Source organism: Drosophila takahashii, chromosome 3L (genome assembly GCF_030179915.1).
Source record: "Drosophila takahashii strain IR98-3 E-12201 chromosome 3L, DtakHiC1v2, whole genome shotgun sequence".
NCBI lineage: Eukaryota > Metazoa > Arthropoda > Insecta > Diptera > Drosophilidae > Drosophila > Drosophila takahashii.
The window spans coordinates 2,887,165-2,907,410 of record NC_091680.1 but is presented as its reverse complement, the minus strand read 5'-3'; the positions used below and the strand labels follow the sequence as shown (position 1 = coordinate 2,907,410).

At 48.1% G+C, this 20,246-nt stretch overlaps 1 protein-coding gene across 2 annotated transcripts in view; it reads left to right on the top strand.

Annotated features, from left to right (window-relative positions):
- Positions 1-3,300: 3,300 nt before the first annotated feature.
- The window catches only part of LOC108056855 (titin), an 85,040-nt gene continuing 68,094 nt past the window's right edge, over positions 3,301-20,246 (top strand). The window contains exons 1-7 of one of the 2 annotated variants that reach the window (XM_070215934.1): positions 3,301-3,524; positions 4,452-4,822; positions 7,732-9,316; positions 10,051-10,280; positions 10,339-11,703; positions 11,802-14,600; positions 14,660-20,218. In XM_070215934.1, coding sequence (XP_070072035.1) covers positions 4,624-4,822; positions 7,732-9,316; positions 10,051-10,280; positions 10,339-11,703; positions 11,802-14,600; positions 14,660-20,218 — 11,737 coding nt within the window. In that variant the 5' untranslated portion in view covers positions 3,301-3,524; positions 4,452-4,623. Of the gene's footprint in view, positions 3,525-4,451; positions 4,823-7,441; positions 7,593-7,731; positions 9,317-10,050; positions 10,281-10,338; positions 11,704-11,801; positions 14,601-14,659; positions 20,219-20,246 lie in introns of those variants that run through there. The other variant, XM_070215933.1, reaches the window with a different exon arrangement.

The following is a 20,246-nucleotide window of genomic DNA, read 5'->3' as shown; positions in this document are numbered from 1 at the left end:
ATTTTTCTGTATATCTTAAAATAGTTAAAGCACTAGTGTATTAAAATTTATTAATATTAGAAATTTTAAAAAATATTTTAGGTGATAGATATTCTAAGCATTGAATATAATTTTTATTACTTTTTCTGATTTTCTTATTTTAAAATTTTAAATACTACAAAGCTGTGCTACCCTTTTCTTCGGGTTAAGTCGACCACATTTGGACATTTTATACCTAAATTGCCGCTTGGCATGCAGTGCTCTTGGGGCGCAGTCGCCGCAACATCGCAGTTGTCGACGTTTCGTTTCGGTTTTATGGTTTTGCTGAATGGAGGGGCCCAAGACTGGGACTTGGGATTGGGACTCGGATTGAGATTGAGACAGGCTGGAATGGTCGTGAAATTAGATGCCAAAACGAGACGCTGGCAATGCAGATCTGCTTACGCGACTCATTACATCTGGGTGGAAAATAAGAAAAAACTGCAGTGTATTTATAACTCCAAGATGGGCTTGGCTTGGGGTCGATCTCCATAATCCAAAGATACTATATATATCCATCATTCTCGCTGCCTGTTGCATGTTGCATGTTCTTTTGCCCGCTTCCAAACACACACTCAAGTGTCAACTCATCCCAGCTTCATCTGTTCGTTCCATCCTGTCGATCTTGTCGCCTCAACCCGATCGTTGTTAATTGAACTCGAATTCTTCTTGTTTCTTGTTTGCAGTAAATTGAATGCATCGCCCGAGTTCGAGACGAGAGCTGGGAGAAGCCAAACTAATTTTTGAGCAAAAAAACTAAAATGAACTAAGCACCTACCTACAGAGTTGCCTTATGTGTACTATACTAAACCATTAATAATACTAATTAAAAGACAAGTGAAATGTTTTCCTGTACTCGTGTTGTGTTGTGTTTGTTGGCACATTCTCGGGCCGTGACATAATTGGGCGAATATTTTTGCACAAAGCATTTGAGATACGGATAAGATACAGATACAGCCTCAGATAGATAAGTGCTGTTAATCTTACGGACAGCTGTCAGCCGGATGGTTGCTTGGAAAAAGCAGTGCACTGGGAGAAAAAAGGTCAAGGATCAAAGGCGACATGATCTATACACGCTATCAGAACCGAAATAAATATTTACCTACTTTGAATACAAGCAATGCACTTTTATTTCAGAAAACTATAATATTTACTTTTGAAGCTATTTATCAAGAAAATCTTAATGCTAGTTTCCATTTTTACCAAGCGAATATTTATTAAACGCTTGAACTGGTTGGGAATTATAAGCCTGTAGTACCAAAATAATTCTTAAAAGAAATCAATAAAGTGGTTTTTATTATTTAATTAAGTAATACCATATTTAAACTTGCATATATTTATTATTTCTATTGCCATTTTGAATTAATTTTAATTCATGATATTTAAATGACCTTGAAAGTTCCTGAAATTGTTCTCACTGCATACTATTCATTTTCGTAGCGCATCGCTAACAGCAAGCGCAAACTGTCTCTGCAATCTGCCTTGCAGAACCGGCTAACTGTTACTCCTGTTGTTGTTTTAGTGGATCTCTTGGCCAGAAGAAGAAAGCCAGCCGTGCTGCGTGTTGCCTGTTTCTTGGCTTATCTCTCTAATGGTCGTAGATACATTTGAACATTTGTACCTTGTCGGTGACAGTCGAAACTTTGCCGTCGCTGCGCCTGGCTGCCTAGAATTAACTCGGCCTAGTTTGTAATTTAATGATTCTCTCACCGAGTGGCTGTGTTACTATTACTACTACTACTACTACTGGCCATGTTAACAATTAATTTGTGCACAATAAAAAACAATATTGCATGACCATTGCAAACCAGGTTGCCGTACAAAGCGATTTAGCGGCTGCCTTGGGGCAACTCCTCGCCATAAATGGCCAAATGGCAACTCGTCGTTTTAGGTGCAATTTGTATTTGAGATTTTCTGAAATGGCTAAAAAAAAGAAATAGAAAGTTGCGACATTTTTTCGCCAATTGGCCGAACTAAAACACACATCTATCTCTATGCTGATGATTAAGAGACAAAATGAATAATCAAGTTATATGTATCAAACGGGCAGACGAGCCAAATTTTATACATATCTTTCTACATCTATGTGGTTTTAATTTTAGACAAACAAAATAAATTATGTGGAAAATGTGAAAAAACCACGAACACGAGTTAAATCCCCCTAAGCCTTTAATTATATTGTGCAAAGTGTAATTCCAAGATTCGATTGCAACTGGTGGTGACTCCTATTTATTTGTTCAGCTTCTATTCTGATGGATATTTCCTTGTGGTTTTTGAAATAGAATAGAGGGCAACATAAGGAACGAATCGTCATCTCTGACTGGAATCAATAGATACGGATCTGTGCCGTGTGTATGCATTTAGAGATCTTACAGTATCTAGAATTTCTGTAGGATGTCTTCGTTCTGTTCTTTTTCGTTTTCGTGCACACAATGTTGAAAAATACGTGTCAAAAATAAATCGCCATATATTTTTAGCCAACTTACTCAAAAAACCCGAACACTTTTCGAAATCCCCAACGAGATTTCGAGAGTAAAAGAGAAGCAGCGGGAGACTGTAGAGACTCCCCGGAGATATCTCTCTCTCTTTTTGGCGATCCAAGGCAAATTGTCGAGTCTCCTGGGGCAAATGTTCATCAAACTATCAAATGGACAGACCAAGAAACTACCAGCAATTTGAGTTGGATTTCTGATGTCAATCAGAAAAGTTGCAGGAGTTTTTTATGAGCTATAAATGACAAATCAATACTCTTTAACAGAAAAATTATAGAAAACAATAAATGTATACAATAGAAAAGATTAATTAATCAAGATTTATATATTTACGTTTTTATATTTATAATACTTTTTCGTAAACTTAAACCGCGAATTCTTGAGCTCTAAATTATATACAGAAAATCATGAATTTTTAAATATTTTTTAGGTGTTGATATTTAATCTTTTACTTAAAACGCGAATTCTTGAGACTCAAAATGAACACCTTCTTTTTAGTGATATTTCAAAGCTTGCTATACCTTAACCCCCAAAAACCTATATGCCCCACAGTGACGTGTAGTGCATTCAACACTCTCAGAGTATTTTCCCCCAACAACAAAAACAACACCAACCACATGAAGTGTCCCGAGGAAAATGCAAAAATATCTCATGTGGAGCAAGATCTTCAGGCGTCGAGCTCTCCACCTCTCTCTCGGCGGGAGATCGTTTGCGATCGTGTGGACTCGGGTGGAAATTCGGCTGGGCAGGCACAGCTACTTGATCGCATTCTCCGCGAGATTTTGTCATTCTTCGCTCGCACCTCACAAACGATCGACGTCTTGGTTTCAGTCTCGGGGATTATGACTTGAAACAGTTTGAAAATAGATATTTTTTAAAAGAACATACATATATCTATATCTAAACGCACCACACGGTACAGATATATGTATACGTTCGCAGCCATTTCGTTCGCCTAGAGTCCCGCACACACGCAAATATATATAGAACGTCGAAAGGATATCGCAATTTCGAGTAAGGATCTGGTTAAAGTGTGAAAATCAAAGGAAATCCTGAAGGAATAGTGGAAATCAAAAGAAAAGTGTTCATGAAAATTTTCTCTGGTTACGAAACCACTTTGAGAAAAATGCCGAAAGAATTTTTCAGTGCGCTAAATATCTAAAAATATCACCCGATCGGGTGCTTCGTTTCGGATTCGGATTCGGATCGTATCGTATCGGATCTTCGGTTTTTCATGGGTCCGCACCCAATTGAACGAATGGACTGTGAAATCGTGTGCAAACAGATATCAAGCGATCTATATATATATTCGAACCTGCATATATCGAAAAATATCACATATATATGTGCGCCAGTGCCATGTGTGTGAATGTGCATTATCCTGGCTGATCCTGGCAAGGATTACCCGCTGGAAAAGCCAAGAAAATAGCAGGAAAATTGTGAAAAGAATATTATTTAACAAAGATCATTGGGCCAATGCAAGGTTTTCCTATAGGAGAAACCAGAAAAAAGTTTATTAATAGCCCCGTGAAAAATAAGAAGATACCACCGACTGTGTTTTTATGAGTGTGTGCGTGTGTTGTGTGTGTGAGAGGGAGTGTGTGTGTGTGAGTGCGTATCTGTGTGTCGCAGTGAAATATTCTCGAGGCTAAAAATAGTTGGAAATGCCTCACAGGCAAAGAATATGAAAATGAATATGAAGAAGGATGATATGAACGTCATGCTAAGATCTCCGATCTCGCCTGATTTATATCTATTCGCTTAAACGTATAAAGAAAAAAACAGAGCCATTAAACAAAAAGTGTGACAGGCAAACATGAAAGTAAATCAAAGATATAAAAACCAGAAAACCACAGAAAGAAAATAAATGTTGACCAAACATCTCAGTGATAAATAACCCGAAAGTGAAAGTCCTTGAAAATGATTATTATTTAATTTCAGCATTTTAAAGAAGCGACCAAAGAGAGAGATAAATATATATAGAAAGTATATCAAGTGAAGAAGCAAATCAAAGAAAGAGTGATCGCGAGGTGTTCAATTCTACAGTGCAGTTCATTCTGCAGCGATTTGGTTGTCATTTTAAATGATATATAGTGATATATAACGCAGCAAAATGCAACGACAAAATCCGAACCCGTACCAGCAGCAGCAGCAAAGTCTGCAGCAATCTCAGCAGCAGCAAAGTCAGCAGCAGGTGCAGCAGTACTCCACCCAGGAGTACTCCCACTCCAGCCAGGAGCAGCACCAGCAGCAAAGGATTAGCCGCACCGAGCAGCATGTCCAGCGGAGCCAATTTACCACCCAGCGGCAAGGTCAGTCGTAAAGTCCTCCATCTCGTCCACGTCCTTGTCACCTGTGTCCTTGGATGACCCTCTGTCTCGAGGGCGGTCAATCCCAGGGGAAAGTTGCGCGGCTCGGTGGGATTCACACCGTGGATTTAGAATCCCCACTGTCCCCAAGCAATTTCCGCTGATTGGCCGAAGGATCCAGGACAAAAAGGACAAAGCTTTCCATCATCTTGCTTGTTGCTTCACCGAAATCGCCTTGAAGTCATTAAATGCTTGCTTGAAATAAAAATACACACATATAATTAAATCATCAAATAAATTAGACCCCTACACTGAAATAAAAAAAGTGTGATTTGTCGTGATGACTGTTTTAAAATTGGTAATACTCAATTTTCCTTTCCTTCCTTAAATATTCTTCATTGGTTATTTGAAAAAATCCTTGGAAAATTATATTGTCTTTTAAAACAATTAAAATATTGTTTGAGAAGAGTGGACAAAGTAATATCTTTTGAAATCAAATGTTTCAATAAAGCTTTTTATAATAAAAGCTCTTTACCTCATTATCGAAAATTATATAGTGGTGCTTTTGAAAGTTTTACTTTAATCTGATAAGTGAATCAATAAACCAAATGATTTGGAAATACTGTTAAATTCCCCTAGCTCACAGACTCCATAAAATAAAGTAGTTTTATTGGTAAAAGAGAGTCTACATGCTCATAATATGTATTCTATAACTTGATGTCTGCGCGATGTTGAGCTATTGATTGTATCTCTACTTTCTACCCATTATTCCATTTAAAATTGACCAAAATAATTATAACTAATCGGACGTAATTTGTAAAAATTCTTGTAACAGAAGTTATGAATTTTGTTGGTCGTACAATTTATTTTGCCATAGAAACTATACCGATTTGGAATAATTAAACTAGAGTACCTTGAGTATAAAACGAGATAGTTCTATTGCACCTGTATAAACTCAGATTTTTTTAAGGCAGTATAGAATGTACTCCTACCGCGAATATTTCACTTGATATGAAATCTATGTTTTTTACAGAAATTGTAAGCTAACTCATTTAATTAGGTTTAAATCGGTCAATTGAGCTGCCTGTTTGTAAAAGTTGTAAGAGTAAATAAACCTAACTTATTTTCTAAATTGAGCATTTCAAATGTTGATATTGATTTTTACTGTTTATAGGGTCCACATCGATATTATCCATTACAATTACACATGTTCAACCTTCCAAATCTTCCGTGAAATTAACAATACACCAAATAATTATACTACACCGGAATTGCTACACAAATCTGTATTATAAAATTTGAACATAAACAGGAAAAGATCTTCAGAAAATGACCAATTCAAATATACAAAATGTATTCTAGAGAATGAAATATAGCCGACATTTGTTTATTGCACTTGGGTCATAATTCAGAAAATCTGTTTTATTTCTCTTGATTAATTTACCTTGAGCCAGCAGATATAGATATAAACAGGCAAATTAGAAAATCAAAAGGGGATTAAACACATTAGATTTTATTATTTTCTTTCTGATATATACGCGCATGTGTCACCATTAAAATGTTCAAAAATCAAAAATAAATTCCGCCCTCAAAAAAATGTTTCTGATATATATTTCCCGATATATATTCATGTGTCAACTTATGTTTCATCATTTAAATCTTAATTGATGAACACAGCCGAAATGTGGGTCTATTTATAAGATTATCTATTCATCTCCCACGACTGCACTGACATACATATACCTATACTATATATAAACCGTATAAGAGTTCGTATACCCAGCAATTGTTTACGTTTCTCGAATATGCAGAGTGCAAGGTGTCAGAGAGAGTTGAGTATAAGGGTTTGGGATTCTCTTATACAGAAAACCCGAAGATGATTTCCCGAAGATGAAAACCCGAAGCTAGTGAGAGAATCGAGAAAGAGAGGTGAAAGAGGATAAGAGAAAGAGAGCCGCCAGCTGATCTGCACATTTGTTTACCTCTTGCAATTTTTCCGATCAGCTGTCTTGAAAGTCGTCAACCTATATCCACTTAACGTTAATGACACACTTCAGGAGATTCAATTGATAAACAAATGCATATATATATAATATATATGTACAGGTGCAGAAACGAATATAGATATTTATTTAGAGGTGTTTACTTTTGGGTGATTACAACTATAAATAGTTTGGTACGTGTGCCAACTAAATATACGCATCGAAAGTGAATAAACTTTTAGTTATAGTTTAAGAATAGATCATGAAGATTGTAAATGACTTTAAGATAACAAGTTTGAGATCAACATTTTAATAAGATTTAGATAATAGTTTAAGGTAAACTTACTCAGACTTAATTTCTGGAGAGCATCTTTAAACAAATTAAGAAAATTTTTAAATTTTTTTGCGGTTTTCAATGTGTTGTTTTCAAAGTTCCCGGATTTTTATTTTTAAGCATCTAGGATGTAAGAATTTTTCGGAACTTCCAATTTTCTATTTCAATTTTCTTTCAAACAAATCAGAGCATTGCTAAGAATAATTCAGTTAGCCTGTAGAAACTTGTCACTTAAATATTTTGGTAAAGTCAGTTAGTTGCATTAAACAGAAAATTAATTACAGATATCCTTATATTAGTTTACAAAATTTACTTATCCGAATAAAATAGTATTTTACAATTTTATATTTTAATACAATAAAATTTAAGTTACTAGAAATGATTATTACTTTGACTATTAGGAGTCGTTTTGGTTCTTTACTCGCTGATTTTTGTTTTGATTATGATAGAATTGAAGGTAAAATCACAAAAATTAATAATTTATTAAGGATTCAATTTAATTTAATATAATGCCACATTCGCAATCATTTTCCGCACCTTCCCATTAAACCTAAATGATCTTAATAAGAATTCCTTTCCACCTATAAATCTTACAGTGCAACAACATCATGGTGGCAGCGTCGGAGGCGCCTACGTGCCCCCTGCGCTGACGCACGTGTACGCGCAGGGCGACATCTCGCCCCCTGTCTTCGAGCAGATCTTCAAGAACGCTCGCTTCGCCCAGGGCGGCAACGCCCTGTTCGAGGGACGCCTGCGTGGCAACCCGAAGCCATTCGTGACCTGGACCCGGAAAGGCGCACCCCTTCTCGAGTCGCAGAAGTTCCGGATGAGCTACAACGAGGCCACCGGCGACGTGTCCCTGCTGATCAATCAGATTGGCCCCGGCGATGAGGGCGAGTACACCTGCACGGCTCGCAATCAATATGGCGAGGCCATCTGTAGCGTCTACATCCAGCCGGAGGGAGCTCCCATGCCCGCTCTCCAGCCCATCCAGAATCTGGAGAAGAACATCTACTCGAACGGCTACTCCTACACCTCCATCGAGGAGGAGTTCCGCGTGGACACCTTCGAGTATCGGTTGCTGCGCGAGGTCTCCTTCCGCGAGGCCATCACCCGGCGATCGGGCTACGAGCAGGACTCCCAGCTCTCCCAGGAGCTGGATCGCAACCAGGGTCCCGCCCAGGCGCCGCAGATCTCGCAGAAGCCGCGCAGCTCCAAGCTGATCGAGGGATCCGATGCCGTGTTCACCGCACGCGTGGGTTCCAACCCGAAGCCCCGGCTTACCTGGTTCCACAATGGCCAGCGCTTGGTGGCCTCGCAGAAGTACGAGATCTCCTACTCGAGTGGCGTGGCCACACTGCGCGTGAAGAATGCCACGGCCCGCGATGGTGGTCACTACACCCTGCTGGCCGAGAATCTGCAGGGCTGTGTGGTTTCATCCGCCGTGTTGGCCGTGGAACCAGCTGCGGAGACCGCTTACGAGCCCAAGCCCGTCGATGTGATGGCTGAGCAGCTGGAGGCCGGAAAGGCTTTGCCCCCTTCGTTCGTGAAGGCTTTCGGCGATCGCGAGGTCACCGAGGGTCGCATGACCCGGTTCGATTGCCGTGTCACCGGCAATCCTTACCCGGAGGTCTTCTGGCTCATCAATGGCCGCCAGGTGCGCGACGATGCCTCGCACAAGATTCTGGTCAACGAGTCGGGCAGCCACTCGCTGATGATCACCAATGTGACCCGTCTGGATGCCGGAGCCGTGCAGTGCCTGGCCAGGAACAAGGCCGGCGAGGTGGCCATCGAGGCGCAGTTGAGTGTGCTGGAGAAGGAACAGGTTGTCGCACCACAATTTGTTCAAAGATTCAGCACCATGACTGTGCGCGAGGGTGAGCCGATCACCATGAGTGCCAATGCCATTGGAACGCCGCAGCCGAGGATCACCTGGCAGAAGGACGGCGTCCAGATCTCGTCCACCGCCGAGCGCTTCGTGGGCATCGATGGCGGGGCCACCTGCCTGGAGATTCCGCGCGTCACCGCCAACGATGCCGGCTGGTATCAGTGCACCGCCCAGAACATCGCCGGCTCCACGGCCAATCGGGCCAGGCTGTATGTCGAGGTTCCCAGGGAACAACCGAATTACGAGCAGCGTCGTCTCAATCTCCCGAGACCAACGAAAGTCATCGAGCCAGAGTGAGTTTTTAGTTGTAACTTGGCTAAAAGAGAAATTAAGAAACAAGTTCTCTTGTTATTTTAAAATGGAGATAAAGCGGTCTTAAAAAAACCAAGATCAAATTATTTGAATTTAAAAGATTTTTTTATCGCCTATTCGAGATAAAATGTTCTTGAAATTAAGAAAAAAGTACACTTGAGTTTCATTTAATATATCTTTAAATGGAGATGAAATGGTCTTGATTTTGTTAGAATGATTTTTAGAATGGAAAAAACCAAGATCAAATTATTTAAATTATCAAATTTTTATCCTTGCTTATTTGAGAAAAAATGTTCTTGAAACTAAGAAGCAAATACTCTCGGACTTACTTTATAAGATGAAGATATTTTAAAGTACAAGTACTCTTGAGTTTGATCTAAGATATCTTAAAATGGAGTTGGAGTGTTCTTGATTTTGTTAGAATGACTTTTAGAACGGAAAAAAACCAAGATCCAATTATTTAAATTTACAATATAATTTCGCTTTTTTGAGAAAAAATGTTCTTGAAACTAAGAAGCAAATACTCCCGGATTTACTTTTTGAGATGAGGAAATTTGAAATAGAGTTATCCACATTAGGAATACTTCATAATGATTTTCAGGGTTTGTTATTACTAGACTTCATTTTAATATCAAAGAAATGTCTTCAATAAGTGTTTTCTTATGGGGTAGTCTTTATCTATTTATGATACTAATAAATATCTCCTTTATAACAGACCCATTCCTGGCCCTGAAATTATCTACCTGCGCCATGTGGAGCGCGCCAAGCCCCATCTGCGACCCGGAGAGGAGGATCGCGTCTATCCACCACCGCAGTTCATCATCCCGCTGCAGAATGTGCAGCAGACCGAAGGTGGCCGCGTCCACATGGAGGCCCGCATCGAACCGGTGGGTGATCCCACCATGGTGGTCGAGTGGTACCTCAACGGACGTCCGCTGGCAGCCAGTAAGTTGAAGATTACTAAGATAATTAAGAAAGATAGCTAATGGGTTTCTATTTAAAGGTGCCCGTGCTACATCCGTCTTCAAGTTCGGCTTCATTGCTCTGGATCTGCTGAGCATCATGGGTCACGACTCCGGCGAGTACATGTGCCGCGTGAGCAACGCCAGCGGAGTGGCCGAATCGAGGGCCATTCTGTCCGTGGTGCAGCGCCCCTCCATCGAGCAGTCGTCGCAGAACCCCAACAGTCTGCAGTACATCAGCCAGCTGGAGGACTACTCGCGCTACCAGCGCACGGAGAGCATCGATGAGCAGCTCAACCAGGCGCCACAGTTCATCCGACCACTGCGCGATCTCGGCGAGTTCGAGGAGGGCAAGAACGTGCATTTCGAGGCTCAGGTGACCCCGGTCAATGATCCCTCGATGCGAGTGGAGTGGTACAAGGACGGTCTGCCCATCACGGCCAGCTCCAGGATCACCGCCATCTTCAACTTTGGCTACGTCTCCCTGAACATCTTGCACCTGCGGGCCGAAGATGCCGGCACTTACACGGTGCGTGCTGTGAATCGCATTGGCGAGGCCATCAGTCAGTCCTCGATTCGGGTGCATTCGCGGTCCCAAGTCACCGCCGATCTGGGTATTCCCGAGCAGCAGCGTTACATCGAGAAGGTGGAGGAACTGGAGGACTACCGCAAGTCCCAGCAGCGTCGTCATGTCCAGGAGGCTGCCGAGGCAATTGCCCCGCCGCAGTTCAAGACCCAGATCCAAAACCAGTTGGATCTGCGCGAGCACGCGCATGCGCACTTTGAGGCGCGCCTCGAACCCATTGGGGATTCGACCATGCGAGTGGAGTGGCTGAAGGATGGACAGCCTTTGGAAGCCAGTTCCAGGACTACCACTTACCACAACTTTGGCTACGTGGCCTTGACCATCAAGCAGCTGACCATCTATGATGCCGGCACCTACACCTGCCGTGCCTACAATGCCATGGGTCAGGACACCACCGTCGCCCAGTTGACCGTGATCTCCAAGAACGAAATCCTCTCGGAGTCGCAGCACCCAGGTGGTCTGCAGAAGATCCAACATCTCGAGGACTCATCGCGCTACGGACGTCGCGAGGAGGAGGAGACCTACGTGACCACGGCTCCCCGTTTCCTTGGACCTCTGAAGGGTACCACCAAGATCCTGGAAGGTCAGCGAGCTCACTTCGAGGCCCGCGTGGAACCCCAGAGCGATTTGGGTCTGGTGATTGAGTGGTACCACAATGGTCGCTCCATCACCGCCGCCAATCGCATTCAGACCTACTACGACTTTGGCTACGTCGCCCTGGATATTTCCCAGGTGCGCGCCGAAGATGCTGGCGTCTATCTCGTGGTGGCCAGGAACAAGCTAGGTGAAGCTCAGCAGCAAGCAACGATGATAGTGGAGAGTAAGTATATCAATTATATAAAAAAAAAATTTTTTTTTATTTTTTTATTATTTTTTTTTTAAATAATTATCTAAATAATCACATTACCCCTTTCCCAGCTCGTTCCAGTATCGACACATCTAGCATGCACCGCGGCCTGTACGAGAAGACCCAGAATTTGGAGAACAAACCTTTCGTTGAGCCTCAGTACGACATCGAGGAGATCTCCAAGTCCAAGCCGGTGTTTGTCACCCCCTTGAGCGATCCCAAGCCCATTCACGATGGCAAGAACATCCATCTGGAGTGCCGTTTGGAGCCCATGGGTGATCCCACCATGCGGGTGGAGTGGTTCCACAATGGTCGCCCCGTTACCGTGGGTTCCCGTTTCCGTACCTATTACGATTTTGGCTTCGTAGCTTTGGACATCATCAAGGCCACGGCCGCCGATTCCGGAGAATACACTGTGAGGGCCACCAACCACTTGGGCACCGCCCACACCTCAGCCTGCGTGCGTGTGATCGATCACACGGATGTTGTGACTGAAACCCAGAACGAACAATCACTGGAGCAGATCCAGTTGCTCGAGAGCTCAAGGGGTCACCATCGCCAGGAGGAGGATATCACCATCATGCAGGCACCCCAGTTCACCAGGGGTCTGCACAACATCGAAACCATCGAGGGCACCAATGTGCACTTGGAGTGCCGCCTGCAGCCCGTGGGAGATCCTAGCATGCGCATCGAGTGGTTCGTGAATGGAAAGCCTGTGAAGACGGGTCATCGCTTCCGTCCCGCCTACGAATTCGACTACGTGGCCTTGGATCTGCTTGGCTGCTATGCCATCGATTCGGGTGTCTACACCTGCCAGGCGCGGAACCAACTGGGCGAGGCAGTCACCTCCTGTTCCGTGCGCATCATCGCCAAGAACGATCTGATTCTGGAGACTCAGAATGAGTCTGGGTTGCAGAAGATCCAGTACTTGGAGGACTCGACCCGTCATCGCCGCAGCGAGTTCGTCGACGAGGTGGTCAACATTCGTCCACGTTTCCTCACTCACCCGAAGAGCTTGACCAACACCCGCGAGGGTGGTCACGCCCACTTCGAGTGCAAGATTGAGCCCGTGACCGATCCCAACCTGAAGGTGGAGTGGTTCAAGAACGGTCGTCCCATCACCGTGGGTCACCGCTTCCGTCCCATCCACGATTTCGGTTATGTGGCTCTGGACATTGTCCATTTGATCGCCGAGGATTCGGGTGTCTACACCTGCAGGGCTGTCAACCTGATTGGCTCCGATGAAACCCAGGTGGAGCTGCAGTGCCGCAGCGGTGAGCAGATTGTCACCGTCACCCAGAACGAAGCGGGATTGGAGCAGATCCACTACCTGGAGGATCGCTCGAGGTATACCCGTCGCGAGGAGATCGACGAGAGCACCAAGCAGGCTCCAGTGTTCACCACTTCCCTGAAGAACGTCGAGATCAAGGAGAACCAGAGGGCTCACTTCGAGTGCCGCCTGATTCCCGTTTCGGATCCTTCGATGCGCGTGGAGTGGTACCACAACAATCTGCCCCTGAAGTCTGGTTCTCGTTTCACCGAGACCAACAACTTTGGCTTTGTGGCTCTGGATATTATGTCCACTCTGCCAGAGGATGCCGGTACCTACACCTGCCGTGCTTTCAATGCCGTGGGTGAGGCCATCACCTCCGCTGTGGCCGTCGTGCACACCAAGAAGTCCATCTACCTGGAGTCGCAGCACGAGACTGCTCTGCCACGTCTGCAGCACTTGGAGGATGGCTCCAAGCGTCAGCGCATCAGCGTCCAGGATGAGTTTGTGTCCCAGGCTCCTGTGTTCACCATGCCGGTGAGGGATGTCCGTGTGGCCGAGAACCAGGCGGTGCACTTTGAGGCTCGCCTGATTCCAGTGGGAGATCCCAACCTGAAGGTGGAGTGGCTGCGCAATGGTCAACCCATCGAAGCCTCCAACCGCACCACCACCATGCATGACTTTGGCTACGTGGCCCTTAACATGAAGTATGTGAATCCCGAGGACTCCGGCACCTACACCTGCCGCGCCGTCAACGAACTGGGTCAGGCGGTGACCTCCGCCTCGCTGATTGTGCAATCGAAGACGTCCATTCAGCTGGAGACCCAGCACGAGGCGGCCATGCACAAGATCCACCAGCTGGAGGATCACAGCAGGTACCAGCGCAGGGAGGAGGAGGAGTACACGGTGACCACCGCCCCGGTGTTTGTTACCAAGCTAATTGGACCCAGCAACCTGGTGGAGGGTCAGAGTGCCCACTACGAGTGCCGCATTGAACCCTATCCGGATCCCAATCTCAAGGTGGAGTGGTTCCACAACGGAAAGCCCCTGAGCACCGGTCATCGCTTCCGTACCACCTACGACTTTGGATTCGCCGCCCTGGACATCCTGACTGTCTACGCCGAGGATAGTGGCGAGTACACTTGCCGAGTGACCAACAAACTGGGCGAGGCAGTCAACTCGATTGTTCTCAACGTGACCTCGCGTTCGGGTATCATCCATGAGACGCAGCACGAGGAGGCTCTGACGAAGATCCAGCATCTGGAGGATACTTCCCGCTTCCAGCGGAAGACGGATGAGGAGCAGTTCCATGCCGAGCGTCCTCAGTTCGGACGTCCTCTGCGCAATGCCAAGGTCAACGAGGGAACTCCCGTCCATCTGGAGGCCACTTTGATCCCGGTAAACGATCCCACCATGAAGGTGGAGTGGTACTGCAATGGAAGACCCATTCAGACTGGTCACCGCTTCAAGACCACCTACGATTTTGGCTTCGTGGCGTTGGATATTCTGTATGCCCATGCCGAGGACACCGGCACCTACATGTGCAAGGCCAAGAACGCCATTGGAGAAGCTGTCACGACTTGTGCTGTAAACGTAACAGGTAATATAGTCAGTTTAAGCTCTTTTATAGTTAGCTAATCCCATGACAATATCCCACAGCAAACAAGACGCTCGACCTGGACACTTTGGATGCTCAGCGCCTGGAGAAGATTCGCCAGCTGGAGAACTATGCGCCACCCACTAAGCCCGTGGTGGAGGAGAAGGGCCAGAAGCCCATCTTCCTTACTCCGCTGAGCAACCTGGAACACCTGAAGGAGGGCGAACACGCCCACTTGGAGTGCCGAGTGGAACCGATCAACGATCCCAACCTGAAGATCGAGTGGTTCTGCAATGGCAAGCAACTGCCCACGGGTCATCGTTACCGCAACACCCATGACTTTGGCTACGTGGCTCTGGACATCCTGTACGTCTATGGCGAGGATACCGGCACCTACATCTGCAAGGCCACCAATCAGTTGGGTGAGGCTGTCAACACCTGCAATGTGCGCGTGTTGAACCGCCGCAGCATGATTCTGGACACCCAGCATCCCGATGCTCTGGAGAAGATCCAGAAGCTGGAGTCCAAGGTGCCGAGTTCCCGCACCGAAGTGGGAGATGCTCCCATCAGTCCACCTCACTTCACCGCCGAACTTCGTGGCTCAACCGAAATCTACGAGGGACAGACGGCTCACTTCGAGGCCCAGGTCGCTCCAGTTCACGATCCCAACTTGCGCATTGAGTTCTATCACAATGGCAAGCCCTTGCCCTCGGCTTCTCGTTTCCACATCACCTTTGATTTTGGATACGTCTCCTTGGACATCACTCACGCTGTGGCCGAAGATGCCGGAGAATATTCCGTGCGTGCTGTCAACGCTTTGGGTCAAGCTGTGTCGTCCACTAATCTGCGCGTGATTCCGCGTGGAACCATCATCTCGGACACCCAGCATCCCGAGGGTCTGGAGAAGATCCGTAAGCTGGAATCGATGGCGCCTCATCAACGCCAGGAGCCCGAGACACCTGGCACTCGCCAGCGTCCGGTGTTCACTCAACCCCTGCAGAACATCGATAGGATCAATGAGCACCAGACGGCTCACTTCGAGGCTCGCCTGATTCCCGTGGGAGATCCGAACCTGAAGGTGGAGTGGTACCGCAACGAGAAGATCATCGAGGATAGTTCGCGTATCACCAAGCAGCACGACTTTGGTTTTGTGTCTTTGGATATCTCGCACATCCGCAAGGAGGATGAGGGCGTGTACATGTGCCGCGCTGTTAATCCTCTGGGTGAGGCTGTGACCACCGCTTCCATGCGCGTGGTTTCCGAGGCCAGTATCCAGATGGATACCCAGCATCCGGACAGCATCAGTCGCATCCACCAGCTTGAGAAACCAGTGGCTCCACGTCCCAGCGAACCCGAGCGCCTGTTCGAGAAGCCCATCTTCACGCAACTGCTCACTGGACCCTCGGAACTGTGGGAGGGAACTCATGCCCACTTCGAGGCACGTGTTGTGCCCGTGGGAGATCCTTCATTGAAGTTCGAGTGGTTCATCAATGGTGTGGAGCTGCAAATGGGCTCTCGCCTGCGCACCACCCACGACTTTGGCTTTGTCACTTTGGACATTACCGCTGTGGTTCCCGAGGATGCTGGTGTCTACATGTGCCGTGCTTATAACGCCGCCGGTGAGGCTGTGTCCTCCACCGCCATGAAGGTCAAGACCAAGTCCAATATCGATGGTCAACCTCTGATCCCTGAGTCCTGGGAGGCTATTCGCCTGAAGGAGGCTGCCATGAACCGTGTGCCTGAGATGTTTGTGGATTCCACTCCTCAGCAAGCTCCGGTGTTTACTACTCACCTGCAGAGCTACGACAAACTGCATGAGGGTCAGCATGTCCTCTTGGAAGCCCAGGTGGAACCACGAGCGGATCCCAACCTTCGCATCGAGTGGTTCAAGAATGGTATTTCTCTGACCACTGGCTCCCGCATTCGCAGCACCTTCGACTTTGGACTGGTTACCCTGTCCATCAATGGACTGCGTGCCGATGACTCGGCTATTTACACTTGCAAGGCCACCAACCAGGTGGGCGAGGCTGTGTCGACTTCCTCGCTTAAGATCGAGGATCGTCACTGGCTGCAGGCCGAGTCGCTGCATCCGGATTCGCTGCCTCGCATCGGAGAACTGGAGGCACCCAAGGAGGGACGTCCCGAGGCTCCGGAGCCCACTTACGAAACCCCTGTGTTCATCACCCATCTGAACAACATCGAGTGCAAGGAGAGCGACAATGTGCGCTTTGAATGCAACGTGGAGCCTGCCCGTGACCCCACCATGTCCATCGAGTGGTTCTACAATGGACAGCCCCTGCAGGCTGCGGCCAAATTCAAGTCCATCTACGATTTTGGCTACTGCGCTCTGGATCTGACAAACTCGTATGCTGAGAACAGCGGTGTCTACACCTGCAAGGCCACCAACAGCAAGGGATCGGCCACCACCTCGGGCACCCTCAAGTGCACCGGTGGCAAGACCATGTTCCTCGACACCCAGCATCCGCAGGGTGAGGCTGGTCTCGAGGCGGTTCAGGAAACCGAGGAGGAGCTGGCCAATCGCTATGCCAGCAAGACCGCCAAACCGGAGACCCAATATCCACCACCAGTCTGGACGAAGCCGCTGCAGGCCGAGTTCCATCTGTCGGAGGCCCAGCCCATCCATCTGGAGGCCAATGTGGAGCCCAAGGAGGACCCGAACCTGTTCATCGAGTGGTACTTCAACGGCAAGATGCTGCAGCACGGCTCTCGCTTTAAGATGACCAGCGAATTTGGCTTCGTCACCATGGACATGATCGAGGTCTATGCCCGCGATCAGGGCATCTACACCTGCAAGGCGTATAATAAGGCCGGCGAGGCCTTCACCTCGACCACCATCTTCTGTTCGAGCAAAGAGAGCATCATCGAGTCCACCCAGCACCCGAAGGGAGCCGAGGGCCTGGAGCAGATCCAGGATCTGGAGGACTCCCTGCGCAAGGATGGTTCTAAGCCGGAGCAAACGGATCTGGGCATCCCACCGCGCTTCACCACCGAATTCGTTAATATCGCGGATATTGGCGAGGGTGAGTTGGCTCACTTCGAGGCCAATCTCATTCCGGTTGGCGACCAGAGCATGGTCATCGAGTGGTTCTACAATGGCAAGGTCCTGGAGGCCAGCCATCGTGTGCGTACCATCTACGCTTTTGGCACTGTGGCTCTAGAGGTGCTGGGCACCAAGATTGAGGACACCGGCACCTACACTTGCCGTGCCACCAACAAGCATGGAACTGCTGAAATCAGCTGTAACCTCGAGTGCGTGGACAAACCGAGGGGCCAGAAGCCGCGATTCACCTCGCACATCCAACCGCTGCAGGGCCTAAAGGACGGTCAGTCCGCCCACTTCGAGTGCACTTTGATCCCGGTCAACGATCCGGAACTGAAGGTCGAGTGGTATCACAACGGCAAGCTGATGCGTCACTCCAATCGCATCAAGACCGTCTCCGATTTCGGTTACGTTGTCTTGGATATCTCGTATCTCCAGGATCACGACAGTGGAGAGTACGTGTGCCGGGCCTGGAACAAGTACGGCGAGGACTTTACCCGCACCACCCTCAATTGCGGTGGACGTGGTGGAGTCTTCTACGACAGCTTGCAGCCGGACTCGCTGCAGAGGATCAGGGAGCTAGAGTGCCCGCAGGGACAGCAGGCCGATACCTCCGCTCCTCTGGTCGCTGAGCCGCCCAAGTTCATCACCCAGATCGTGGATGTCACCAAGTTGGTGGAGGGACAGTCGGCTCACTTTGAGGCCCGCTTGACTCCCATCACCGATCCCGACTTGGTGGTGGAGTGGTACTTCAATGGCAAGAAACTGCCGCATGGTCACCGTTTCCGCACCTTCCACGACTTTGGCATCGTCATCCTGGACATCCTGTACTGCTACGAGGAGAACTCCGGCGTTTACGAGGCCAGGGCTCACAATAAGTATGGTGAGGATGTAACTAGGGCCACCCTGAAGTGCGCCTCGAAGGCCAGTCTCATTCTGGACTCGCAACTGCCACGCGGAATGGAGGGAGGTCTGGAGAAGATCGCCAATCTGGAGTACAGCATGGTGCGTACTCGCGAGGAGACCACCGAGGAGACCAAGGGCAAGGCCCCGGTCTTCACTGTGCCGCTGGAGAACATCGACAATCTGCGCGAGGGTGAGAACGCCCACTTTGAGGCCAGGATCACCCCGGCCGACGATCCCAAGCTGAAGGTCGAGTGGTACTGGAACGGACGTCCCTTGAAGGCCGGTTCTCGCTTCCGTACCTTCTGCGACTTTGGCTTCGTCATCCTGGAGATCTCCCCTGTATATCCCGAGGATTCTGGAGAGTACTCTTGCCGTGCCATCAACGAGTACGGTGAGGCCGTGACCACGGCCTCGATGAAGATCCAGGGCAAGCGCAGCATCATCATGGAATCCCAGCTGCCCAAGGGCATGGAGGGAACCATCGATCGCATCGCCGAACTGGAGGGCCTGGGCTCCCGCAGCACTGAATTCGTGCCGGATGATGACACTGGCAAGCCGCCGGAGTTCATCACCTCACCCTTCGACATGGTTATCGGTGAGAATGCCCTCGCTCACTTCGAGTGCCGCCTGCAACCGATCAACGACCCGTCGATGCGTGTGGATTGGTTCCACAACGGCAAGGCCTTGTGGGCTGGTTCCCGCATCAAGACCATCAATGATTTCGGCTTTGTGATCCTCGAGATTGCCGGCTGCTATCAGCGCGACTCGGGATTGTACACTTGCAAGGCGACGAACAAGCACGGCGAGGCCACGACCTCTTGCAAGCTGCAGGTCAAGGGTCGCCAGGGCATCGTCATGGAGCCCCAGTTGCCCTCCAATTTCCGCACTGGCACCGAGAGCCTCCAGAAGCTGGAGGAGAGCATGCACAAGCGTGAGGAGCTGGTGATCGACGATGAGCAGCCCAACCCGCCCAAGTTCACCGAGGACATCAAGGACAACCTGGACGTGCCCGAGGGCGGTCCCATCCACTTTGACTGCCGCGTGGAGCCTGTGGGTGATCCAACCATGCGTATTGAGTGGTTCTACAACGGTCATGCCATGGCCACCGGTTCCAGGGTCCACCAGCTGAATGACTTTGGCTTCATCGCCCTGGATGTGGACTACATCTATGCCAGGGATTCGGGAGAGTACACCTGTCGGGCTACCAACAAGTGGGGCACTGCCACCACCACCGCCAAGGTCACCTGCAAGGGCAAGCACAATATTGTCTACGAATCGCAGCTGCCCGAGGGCATGACCTCTGAGAAGTTGAAGGAACTGGAGCGTGGACGCATTCCAGAGGCCCCGAAGGTGGTTGAGGAGGAGTTCGGACCACCGAAGTTCACCACCCAGATCGCTTCGGTGACTGCCGACGAGGCAGAGGCGGTGCGATTTGAGTGCCAAGTGGAACCCAAGACAGATCCCAGCCTGCGCGTGGAATGGTACCGCAATGGCAAGCCCTTGCCCTCTGGTCACCGTTACAGGAACATCTTCGACATGGGCTTTGTTTCTTTGGATATTCTGTATGTCTATGGAGAAGATTCCGGAGAGTATGTGTGCCGTGCCATCAACAATCATGGCGAAGATCGCACCAGGGCCACAGTTTCCTGCAAGAGTGAGTTTGAATTTACCTTTATTCTTTA